The 12785-nt window shown below is 40.3% G+C and overlaps 1 protein-coding gene across 1 annotated transcript in view; it reads left to right on the forward strand.

Moving 5' to 3' along the window:
* The window catches only part of flt1 (fms related receptor tyrosine kinase 1), a 33549-nt gene that overhangs the window by 11006 nt on the left and 9758 nt on the right, over positions 1 to 12785 (forward strand). The window contains exons 7-14 of the mRNA XM_061713546.1: positions 1 to 100; positions 292 to 409; positions 600 to 769; positions 884 to 1031; positions 7874 to 7997; positions 9018 to 9126; positions 10422 to 10724; positions 12566 to 12712. The exon at positions 1 to 100 is cut by the window's left edge and continues 72 nt beyond it. Of these exons, the coding sequence (XP_061569530.1) occupies positions 1 to 100; positions 292 to 409; positions 600 to 769; positions 884 to 1031; positions 7874 to 7997; positions 9018 to 9126; positions 10422 to 10724; positions 12566 to 12712 (1219 nt within the window). The remainder of the gene's footprint in view (positions 101 to 291; positions 410 to 599; positions 770 to 883; positions 1032 to 7873; positions 7998 to 9017; positions 9127 to 10421; positions 10725 to 12565; positions 12713 to 12785) is intronic.

Below are 12785 nucleotides of genomic sequence, written 5' to 3' on the forward strand. Positions count from 1 at the left end.
ACTATCCCCAAGCTGCGGCGCTCAGACCAAGGCCTCTACACATGCTGCGTCACCAGCGGGGAACAAAGCAAGCAACAGAAGGCCTCGGTTACGGTCTATGGTGAGTTGTTGCATCCTCTGAAATTCCCTAACATTCAGACAATTCAACCGCAGTCATATGCTCAGGTTACTCAATTGCTTTTTTGTGTAGTTTCATTTTGAACACTCTGAATCACTCGGTCATCGGGGACTGTGTAGCAATTGGCGTGATATTATATCCACTTTTGTGTTCATGTTTCTCCTCAATTCCAGATCGTCCGTTTATCCGTCTGAAGCCCAGAAATGGATCTGTGATGGTGGTTCAGGCAGGACAGAAATCTTACAAACTCTCCCCCAGAGTACGAGCGTTCCCTGTGCCTGAAGTGATCTGGTAAGATTTTGAAATGATCCCTGTCCCCTTAGATAAGAAACCCACTCTACCAAGTTTAAAACAAGTTTAGAGTTTCTTCATAACTTCATAACGCCAAACGATTTCCTTTGATGAACTCTAATTTCCCAGATTGTCAGATCGGAAGCCTTTTGTTCTCAACAGTTTGCTCAGAGGTCTTTTTCTCTGCCAGGTTTAAGGACGGCATGGTGGCGTCAGAGCACTGCTCCAGATACCACATGGAGGAAACTTCCCTAGTCATACGGGATGTTGCAGAGGAGGATGCTGGAAAGTACACCATGCTTGTGAGAATCAAGGAGCATGGACTCTACCAGAATCTCACACTCACGCTGGTCGTCATCGGTGAGACAAAACAATTACATTTCACCCAACAATCATCCACAAATCTGTCCCTTCTTCCTCAGAGTTCTGAAACGTGGCTCTCGTGTCCGTATGTTTGCTCTCCTTGTCTCACAGTGAGTCCTCAAATAGGGGAGAAAGCAGTGTCATTGCAGGACCCGGGCTCTGTGCCACGGGGGAGTAGGAAAGCCCTTCACTGCACATCTCACGGAGTCCCTCCTCCACAGACCCAGTGGCTCTGGCATCCCTGCCCGCCCAAAGGCCTGTAAGTAGTCCAGAAGACCAGAACCAGCGTACACATACGCTCTCCCAAATTAGCAACTTAGCAGATATCTCAGTAAATTTTGCCATAGAAAAAAAAAGGGATTTTTCCAACTTAGAATAAAAAGTTCTGACAAATTATGAATAATATTGAACACCCTTACTGAACCATTGATATTTATTTTTGCTTTGACAAACACCTTTGAGTAAACTCAATATAAACTGTCATGATTGCAGAAAACAACAAAAAAATGTATAAATTATAATTGAATTAAATTATTTATCTTATTTAAGTTTGTAGTTTGTGCGTAATTAGGCAAAAGTAACATATTACTTACTGGGACTCGTGCTAACAGCATAAATAATGTTCGCTGTTAGTGGGTCCGTGTGATTTTAAAAATGAGACATGTTTTGTCTATTTCAGCATGTGTTCAGACAGCACTTCCTTCTTGTAACCAGAACAGATGCCTTCTGGGCCCTTTTATGTGCAGGAATGTGTGAAAATGTGTGTGTGTTTGTGTGTGCATGCACCCACATGCGTGCCTGTGTTTGTATGTTTGTTTGCTCATGCAGCTCTTTTCCCATATATTTGTTCCCCTTACTGTCCATGTGTCCTTTTCCATATGTTTGTTTAAGTGCATATAAATATGCAGCCCATACTGTACATGTGTGTGAATGAAGTTGTGTATTGTGTATGTGTGTTGTGTGTGCCTTTTACATTCACAGACACAGTACACAGTGTATCTGAGACATGAAAGGACAGAGAAAAAAAAACACACTTCAATAGAGGCCGGTTCTGTGCTCTCAGTCACGACTTCTTGGTTTCTAAATCAAACGCTATGATTTAATGAATTTCCTGCCCAGGACACAGGGTGAGAGGCCTGTTTATTATTCTGATTGCAAAGTGCATCCTGTGATGCTTTTTCTTATATCTGACACACACGTCATATACAGAGTTCTCATGTGAAATAGCCCAACCCAAAGGACAGTCACTGAGTCAACACAAAAACATGCAAGTGCGAAAGCAGACACTTGGCATAAACTCTGATTGAGTTATTCTCGGAGGTCAAATACTTATTGTGTTCCTTAAGACCGAGTCAGAGAGGTTAAGTATTTACCTGAGAGCATGACAGCAGCCGCCCACACTCTGCTCCCCCCCGTGAGACACATTGACATCATCAGTGTACTTGACCTATAACCCTGGTATTCTCACATGGCGTCATGCCATGATGCCTCTACTGGTCGCTTGCCAAGTGTCAAAAGTAATTTACATAATAATGAACATATTTTTAAACCACCTAGTAGCAATTTACTATTAAATCCCCATTAAATCTGAGTTAAGTAATACATCTTTATTCATCATGTTAACTTTTAACTTGAAGATTAATTGGATATTAGTGAAACAATATAAACATGAAGGGAAATTTTTTTTTCATTTCTTGTACCTGTTTTACATGTCACTTCACAGTAAGATGCCAAGTCCAATCTGCACATGAAAGTGATATTAAGTAATTTTATATGAATATGTATTTTGATCACTAATAGAACCCTGTGTTATTAAAATGCATAAAATACAGTAGAAAATGAAATACATTAAAGTCTAGAGGTAAATAAAGGTTTATACTAAGACTACAATTTATTACCAAATGAGTGTAATTGCAGTGCAATATTCTTGCAGATTGCATTTGGCCTCTTAGCTGGCTGGCGTGTGGTCCTCTGTAAAGCTCTGTTCTGGTTCTGCTTCACTGTCTGTACTTAGTGTGTTTCTGTAGACCAGTAGTTTTGGTTGGATCCTCACTAGGCCCTTGTTCTTTGCAGCCCGGCTGCACCGCGAGCCTGACGCCATGCTGGAGGAAGCCCAGGGACAGCTGGCCAGCCTGGGCCGGGCTGATGGGGGGCCTCCAGCCTGGGTCCTAGGTCCACTTCAGGGTCTGGCCCTGGGAACCGCAACGCTCTTATCTGGCCTGGGCAGGAGGCGCACTGGGCTTCCTGTGCAAAAATCAGAGCGCTTTTCCTCTCGTTGTTTGGCTTCCTCTCCGACGCGAGACGCTTCCCAGCGGCGTGATTGTCCCTTCGTCTTCAAACGTGGCACGGTCCGCTTCCTCAAGAGCTTGATCTATTCTTGAGAGCACCCCCACACCCCCTCCTCCCCCCCCTCGACTCTGCTGCCCCCCAACACATGTCTCTCCGGCCCCTTCCCTCACCAGCTCTGCCCTCCGCCCAGCATCCTCCGGCCCTGCAGAGGAACAACTCCCCACCGCCCCCCGCCCCCCCCAGAGCTCACCTTTTCCAACACACTTATCAGTGCATCTTCACAACAGCCAGAACCCTCGGTGACATTACCAGTGAGCTGAAGAGATGATCCCTGTGCTTGCTAAACTGGAAAGTGAGAAAAGAGACTTGAACACTGCTGAGCAGTGAAGACCAAGGAAACACAGGAATCCAGGTGTGCAAAAAAAAAAGAGCTACAACATTAAGGATATAAAGACACCTGCTTTACTGTTTATTTATTTATTTTCTTTATTTACCCAAGTTAAGTGATCCCCAACACCAAGCTGCCCAGTAGTTTTATGCTTTTAACACTCCACAGACATTATGAGCCAGAATAAGTGCAATTCCATCTATACACCAACCACGTTTCTGGAGCTGCTTTGCTTTTTTTTTTGCTTTTTTTTTTTTTTTTTGTGTCCTAGAGTGGTACTATAACGGGTGCATAAACCGTGCCTGTCCCAAGCCCTAATCTGATTCTGACATCCACAAAAAGCTGTGAGTTTCTGTCTTGATTTTTAGAACGCAGTTAAAGGTTAATATGCTTACCTTGGATGGGCGAAACAGGAGAGAGGACAAGCTTTGTGTTGCTCACTATGGGATGCCTTCAGTTCTCTATAAAAGACTGGCGGTCAGCAGAAGCCTACCATGTAGGAGGTCTGCACAGACCAGAGACTATCCTGTGTCCTCCACTGTCACAATGTTATGTCAAAATGTTTTCTGTGTGTCAAATGATGTCAGCATAACGGCCCTGTTGTCTTTGTATCAGAAGTTCATTAAAACTTAAATGTGTGTGTGATACTACAAGCCATTTTAGGAGAATGAGTGCCATAATTTCTAGGTATGTTAGAGAGTGCGGCTGTGCAGGAACGTAAGCGTGCGTGTATCCCATTTTACGGGTGTCTGCCAATGTGATTCAGTCCATGTATACAGATGTTCTATGAGTAATATATGAATCTAATATTTAATAATTTTATACAACTAACTTACATATGACAATATTTGCCAATTCTGTATGACTCTGTTAAAGATGTATTGACGTGTTATATCAGTTGTTTGTGTTTTTTGCATTAAACTTTGCTTATATTTGTGTATCGGTTCATACACTCTGTGGTTATTTTGGGGTTGAGACAGGAACAGACAGGGACAGTGCTAAAAGTGTATTTCAGGCAATAGAAACGGTACAGGAAGAAATGCCCCCCTCCCCTTACCCCCCTTCACTGACACACAACATGGATCAGTTCATTCACATTTCCAGGCAGCCGCTTGCTCACCCTGCTGGCAGGCACACACTGTGTGAATGTGGATGTGATGCTTGTTTGTGTTTGTATACCCCAGTTTCTGTCGCTAACCATCTTTATGTCCTCCCATTCATCTAACTAATTTTATCTGCAAGTGCGAGGGCGAAACTTTGAGTGTAATTTTTTTTTTTTCTGGTAAATGTGGGAGTGGTACCTGGTGCGATATTTGCCTGACTGGTGTGGTGGATGTGGGGATGTGCATGTGTGGATTGGCAGTGAATGTGTGCATATCAGCCCGTGGTGTCATGCACAGGGTGGGTCTTTGGTCCAGTCACACAACACAATATTTCAATGCCAAGAGGAAGAGCAATCAGGGAGCAAGAGACGCGCCAAACTCAGGGAGGAGTTCAGAAAAGACTGAAAGGGATGACGACAAGGATACAGACGGAGACAGGGTGCAGAGAGGGGCTGTGACATATCCCTAAACAGACACAGGATCAATGAACAAAGTGGAAATGGTAGTTTACAGAGAGGATGTCTAAGAAAATGAAGTTGCAGTCTTTTGCTTTTAAGATTTCCCAACATTAGTCTGCTTGGCTATATTAATCAAACTTTTGCATTTAGCAAACCAGGTTTTACATAAACCTTTTTTTCATGTATATATTAATGTAGACATATTTTTCTTATTGCAAGAAAATATCCTTGCAAATAAAGGCTGTATATATTTGTTTTTATATTAAAGTAGGTAAGTGAGATTTCAAACTCTGAAACTATGAGTGTCATAATTCAATGAAGGGGAGAGGGGTCTTTTCTTACTTATTACTTATATGTGAAGGCATCAGAAATGATTAAATTTAGCAAACCTTTATTAAACTTTAGGAACAAAATTTGAGAAGCAAAAATGCTTTTTTAATTATTTTTCTATGGTAACAGATAATTGAGACTTGTACTCCCAGCTCTTTCCTCTTTGTTGAGAGGAAAAACATTTTTTTAATCAACACCTTCTGTATGATCAACACCTGTTTACCGTGGTGACTAAATAATTTTAAGTGTGGCCACTAAGAGTTTACCCATTCCGGAATTTATTTTTTATTTTTAACCTTTAGTTAACCAAGATAATCAATACATAATAATAGGCCTACGTTTTTAATTAGTTTACTAATTCGTTTATTAATTTTTAAGAATTTTAAGTAATTTACTTTCATAAAAAAGACAACAAAAGGTAAGAGGCATCTTTTTATTTCCCTGTTATCTCTGATAAACGTTTATCTGCTATAAGAAAAGACCAACATGTAACATGCGCAGACACAGGAGCGTTCGAGGTCCCAGCATGCAGCACTGCGTCACACACGTTACATCTTCTACAGCAGCTAAATCATTAATTTACTTTTTTGTCTTAAATAAATCTAAAAATAAAGACACTTACAAAAGAAAAGATTTTCAATCCTTAGTTAAAAAATGTAACCGATGAAGAAAGTCTGTCAGTAGGCCTATATTTAACTAACCTGAATAAATGGGGTATTTTACAGTAGCTTTCAAAATGATCAAAATCAAATCTGCTGTTCAGATCAACTGATTGGTGAATTACAATAACTATGTGCTTACAAAACTGTGCATAGATAGATAGATACTTTACTTACCCCACAAGTTCAATTTAAAATGTTATATATAGGCTACTCTGAAACACAAACTATGATTTAACTTCAAGCATTTTTACTTGGATCAAAATTATTTTTAAATTGTTGGGTTTTAAGTGAATATATCCGGAAAACTAATAAGTGCTCACCTCAGTTCGCCCTTCAGCTTTTAACAATTAAATTAACCATATTCTTAAATGAGATAGCTGTGTAAGGAAATAAGGTTATTTATCAGTGGTTTGTGATAAACATGGATTTGGGCAATTATTACAATTGAATAAAACATAAGGTAATTATAGCATTATAGCAGGAAGTACTGAAATAAGATAATTAAAATTGTATTTATAACAGCTATTCCTATCCAGATTGGAATACTAAAAAGAAAAGATTATGTTTTTACTTTACAAACATGGTTTAATTGATCCAGGGTTGCTGGCACCTGTTATTGTTGAGTCTAAAATATATATATTAAACAGAAACAAATCAATTCAGTTTTATTTGCTAAGTAATTAGTCAGAATGGCAATTTTTTTTAAGTATAGCTCATAGTTAATTAGCTATAAATAAAGATAATAGCAATAATAATGAAATCACTTATAATTATATGTTGATGCATCCATTTAAACTTTAAATTAAGAAAGAAAACACACACACACACACACACACACACACACACACACACACACACACACTTTGCGTCTTCTTCTTCACACAATAAGCATATATGTATTAGTTATTAAATGAATAATGAGAATTGTGTATCAACATTTAAAAGGAAGGTTTATACTGTATGACAATAAAAAGCTCTTTAAATTAATTTTGAAACAGATGTGTTGAAAGTTAGGAAAAGAAGGGTTCAGAGATGTGTTTGATTTTTAAATAAATCGCTGCATGTGGAAGGTTGTGCAGGAATTTACTTTTTTTCTTTCTTTTAAATACATTTTTATGGGTGTGCCACGTCCTTGCACAATATAAAAGGAAGAGATGTCCTTGATCCTTATCTATTAATGATTTTAGTTTTTAATTAATAAATTATATCTGCTGAAACATCTCTTTTTTACTTTTAAAAAGAAAGGATCACATAAATGTGCTGCATTATTCAAGTTAATTTGATGTCTTAAAAAACCATACAGAATTTGGTTTGGTAAGTGTTAGAAACTAAACTAACGAAGAAAGCATTATGTGGTTTGAGGCCCTTCCCTACTTTTGTGTGATTTCATAGTTTGCAGAGGAGAGGATTGTAAAAAATGACCACAAACCTCTTGCATAAGTGCTTGTTCCCACAGCTTTGCTGATGTGTAATCTATGGATTTAGACTTATGAGAGTCATTGAGGGACAGGAACTCATGTCCTGGAAATGTGGGATGATTTCATAAGAATGGAAGGAAGTTATTGACAGGATGACAATACCACCTCTGCATCCTTTATAGGTGAACAATACAGCATTACCTCGTACCCCAAAGCTCCACTATTGTGAGCTTGCAAGACAGGGAAAGACGACATTATGCTATTGATAAAAATGGTTTTATGATGATGAATCACATAAAGCAGTGACAATCAAGGCATTTCCTGGGGTTCTGGTCTTCCTCATGCTGAGCACAGCTGAGAAAAACACGTTCACGCACCTGGAAGTATCATATGGTGTCTTGTGTCAACACAGCTGAGTCCCTCTCCCTCTCCGCCTCCTTTTCCTCCTTCAAGGTGTGTGTTTCCGATGTCCTCCTCACTATGGAGGCCTGTTATGGCGAGTATCCCTGCTGCTACGGCGCAAAATCAAATCCTGAGTATTACTCAAAGACAGGAAATGCTTCAGGGGAAGAAGAAGGTAAGCTAAGTACTCAAAAACATTCAAATGTTTTATTAAACAGATACGTTTTTTATGCAGTTGTGCTAATTTGAGTAAAGAAAGGCGAGGCAAGATTATTAGTATAACACAATTGAACAACAAGGTGATTCAAAGTGCTTCACAGAGACATTAAAATACAGATAGTAGAAATAAAAGGCATGATTTGAAATTTAAACAAAAAAGAAAGAACAGATAAAATAGATAAAATCAGTTGTTAAAGTATGATTACGTTTTGAAAAATACCAGTGCAGATTTGGAGCTTTATTCAAATGCCGCTGAAAACAGGTGTCTTCAAACTGGACTTAAATACACTGAGTGTTTCAGCTGATCTGAGGCTTTCTGGGAGTTTGTTCAAGACATGTGGAGCACCAAAGCTGAATGCAGCTTCTCCATGTCTGGCTCTGACCCTGGGAACTGATATAAAACCAGATCCAGATGACCTGAGGGGTCTGTAAGGTCTATACTGGGTCAGGAGGTCACTGATGTATTTTGGTCTTAGACCAGTCAGAGCTTTATAGACCAGCATCAGAACTTTAAAGTCTATCCTCTGGTGGACAGGCAGCCAGTGTAAAGACCTCACAGCTGGACTGATGTGGTCCACTTTCGTGTTCTTTAGTGAGGACTCGAGAGGCAGAGTTCTGAATGAGCTGCAGTTGTCTGACTGACTTTTTAGGCAAACCTGTAAAGAGTAGATTGGATCATACAATAAACGATAAAGCATCGCTGCACAGTTACCTTGTTAAACGCAGTAAATTATTCCAAGGTCTTTGTTAATAACTCCACATGCACTTAAAGAAACTTCCTACAATAGAGAGCTAGAGAGTTTGGGTAATTAGTCTGAAGTAGCACCACAAAACCCACTTGTCCGCTGAGAGGACTCGTGGAAAATAAAAGTTGTGCCATTGGTGGCAGAGGTAATGAGCCCGAGCCTTTTTAAACGTGCTTTTCATAATGCACAGAGTGCCGATTTGTTCATGAGGATGTTTGTGCTCTCCACAGACGGTGGGGGTCCTGACTGTTGCAGAAGCCTTTGTGTCTGGACTGTATCGCTGTATCGCTTCCAACTCTGCAGGCGCAGACCAGCTAGACATCCCACTCTACATCACAGGTTATCCCAGACATGAGGAATCATCATGAGGTTTCTTTTTCTTGCCCACAGGAAATGACTGTCTGTGATTCCCCAGAATCACATAAAAATTAGGAGTTTCAGTTGCAGTTTTGTGTCTGGTATCTTCTGACTTTCTTTACTAATCCAAACCGCAATTAGCCTCGCAATGGTGGTGAATGATGACTCAACACTTATTGTGCTGAGGACACAGTATATTCACTGAATACAAGCATTTTATGCAGTATTTGACTATGGTATTGAGAAGTCACAAAAAGAATGAGCTTCATTTCTGTAACTATTAAGTGAAGTGACTTAACACCACATGCAACATGTTCAGTGTATAGATTTGAATATGTGTGTGGAGTTGGAGGCATCATAGGTGGTAAACATATTCATGGACTGAACAAATATGAAATGTTAAAAAAGAAAAACTAAAGAAAAAGTTGAAATGCAGCTGACGGGTAAGCAGACAAATTGGGACATAATGACTCTTTCAACCCGTCATCACAAACTTTTTTTGCTTAATAAGTTTCATTTTGAAGGGATGAAACCTTTGACGACTAAATCAGTTTCCTCCAGGTTATTTTGGTGACTGAAACTAGTAATAGGAGTGAAAAAATAAACTTCATTCAGTAGTAAACATCAACAGCACCAGACACAATAACTAGAATAAAATAAACATCAGACGGCACAAAGCGAAAGAGCAGGGCAGATCAGTGTCTTTGCATCACTCTTGTCCATTAGGGTCGCAAGCTATACAGGTTCAACATATTTTTGTCTGTTTTGAATGTGTAAAGGAGTGTGTATGTGGCTTTGTGTTAGGCTTTGTGGAGGTAATAGTGTGTGAGCAAGAGCGAAACAGGAACCTGGAGCTCTTATCGTTCCACTTCCCCGTGCAACGCACTTCCTTGGACTGGCAGGTCCGCTTTATTTCAGGAGGCCTTGGGGTGTTCGGGAAAGATAAACACTATCTCCCATCAGGAAACTCTCAAGCCGTTTCCACGGGAAGTTTCAAATAGCTAAAGTAAATAAAAAGCCTTTTCACTGTATTCCACTAGCTGCTTTTGCCCACAATAGCCATTCAACTTCGTCATCAAAGGTTAAGGAAAATGGCAGGTTGGTGGAATCAGCTCTCCTGGTTTTCAGATTCCAGTCAGGTCTCGCATGTCACGAAGCTGAGAGCATATCAAACAGGAATGCTGTGATGTGTTACATGTTGCCCCCTCTCCCTCTCTATTCTATCTCCTTCCTGTTAATCCAGTTTTTTAAATTAATATGTGCTCTGTTTCCCCCAGATGTCCCAGGAGGCTTCAGTGTGAACCAGCTGGAGGAGGCTAGAGAAGGCGGACAGCTCCACCTTACCTGTCTTGCTAATAAATACCTGTACACGGCGCTGTCATGGCAAAAAGTCAATACCTCAGGGGAATCCCTGGCCGCTTCCTTGAATATTCATCAGCCCACATCAGGGGAGTTTTCAACTTCTCTAGACCTGTTGCTAAGCAACGTGACGGCCCAGGACTCGGGAGCCTACAGATGCTCCGCCCGCCACCGCATCACCGGGCAGGAGACACACGTGGACAAACAGGTGGTTGTCACAAGTGAGTAAGGTCAGCTTTGGTTTTTTTTTTTGCCTCTTTTTTTTCCCTTGTTTCAATCTGCGACCGCAGGATTGGGAACTTTGGAAATGATTAACTTCCTCCTAAGATTTTGTGGTAGTGATCTCCCACACACAGGTCCCTCTCAGATCAAATGACCAACAGAATGGCAGATAGCCAGGTCCAAACAGGCTTGGCTTTGTGAATAAATGGATAAATATCATACCTGTTGTGTGTAGAGGTGAAATCCCACCTGCATGATTTTAGTTGCTCAAAGTAACATTTATTTTCCTCCATGCAAACATTCATATGCAAGACTTGAAATAGTTCAGGTTTGCTGAATAAGTTGTTTATGTGAAGCGCATGCTTTAGATAAGGAGAAATTACTGTTTTGGACCCCAAGAATTTTTGGTATTGGGGATTTTAAATAAACTTATCTTTTAACATAAAGTTTTCCTCAAAATCTGTCTTCTGCGCTGCGGTTGCAGATTCATTTATCAAAGCCTCTTCATGTTGTTGTGTACTTCCATTGCACACACATGCAAACAAACATCCACACCCTCACACAGTGGTCTTGCTGCTTGGGAATCGGGTCCCCCTCAACTTCCTGGGGCCCCACCCTGCAGTGGCTGTGCTCTTGCACTCCAGCTCAGCACCTCTTTCACGTGGGAATGAGCTCTTGTCTGGAGGAAGAGCATACAATGGCATTTCCCATAATGCCACATTTACAGGCCCCTGCAGAGGGCTGGAGGAACAATCAGCCAATCAGACACTGTCAGGCCCCGGCCCCCGCAGACAATCATCAATTGTTGTCCAGGAGGAAGATAGAGGAAACAACAATCAGTCGCCATGGTTAAGTAACTTTTCTGCGTGTCTTTTACTGCTATTCTCTATACAATCAGGGCTCAACACGTCAACTTCCTTTCTTTGGACCCCCACAAGGGAATTATTAGAGAGACAGGGTGACCAGAAAGAGAGAACGGGTTTGTGGGAGTACAGAGAGGAAAAGGGGAGAAATCACCTGGTGAACTAATATCAAATGTATAGGTTTGTGCATCTATAATATATAAGAAACTGGATTCAAGAAATGGTAAGCATCCAAGGGCCTTAGGTTATGCTCTGACAAAATAATGCATTGTTGAAATAGCTGTTTTAAAGGAAGATTAAGTGACACAACAGGAACAACTCTTCTGTTGACAGGCTGAAGCCAGGGTTACTTTTCTGTCTGAGTCACCACCACTACAGCACAGTTATTGTGTAAAAGTGGCTCAAGTCCAGAAACTTGGTGGCGGGGGGCGGCACACACGGCTTCAGCCGAATTCAAAGTGAAAAGTAAAAATAACCTGAATAGTTTTGTAGTAAATGTGTCAACAGTTATTTTCCAGGTAATTTCTGATTCATGAAAAAAAAAAAAGGAAAAGAAATGCAACAAAAAAAATGTGCTTTTATGAATGAGAACCAAAATGTGTTGAAATAAAACACATTTTGGATTTGTATTATTCAAATTATACAGAAAATTAAGATTTTTTTAACCTGTTTTGACATACATATGTTAGAAACTTCTGTCATCTCAAAAGATTAAAAATCATTCACAGATGAGATGAGTTGCTTTGACTGTGTGTTGCAGTTAAACTTGTTAATGATGTTAATTGATGTGGTAAGCGCAGGATGAATGAATGCTGGCTCTCATGATTGCCCAGAAAACCTATCATGTGCACTTAAGTGTCAAAAGGTGATCATGGAGCACTTAAAAGGACGGGAAAAACAATCATGACTTTTTTTTCTTGACTTGTGCAGAGTTGTGCCAGTATTTGAAAATAGCAAGTGTGTGTGTGTCCTTTCAGTCTTGGAGCCTCCTGTCCTGCTTAATAATCTGACAGACTCTACGGTCAATGTTAGCACCTCAGTGACCCTCAGCTGCCCCTCTCGAGGGGTGCCACCCCCAGTTGTCACATGGTATAAAGACGAACGTGCTCTGCAGCAGGGATCAGGTAAAAAAAAAAAAAAAATCTGAAACATGAGAAATGTAAGTTGCTCTAGTCTCTACAAATGACTTCCTACTGT

Source organism: Cololabis saira, chromosome 22 (genome assembly GCF_033807715.1).
Source record: "Cololabis saira isolate AMF1-May2022 chromosome 22, fColSai1.1, whole genome shotgun sequence".
NCBI lineage: Eukaryota > Metazoa > Chordata > Actinopteri > Beloniformes > Belonidae > Cololabis > Cololabis saira.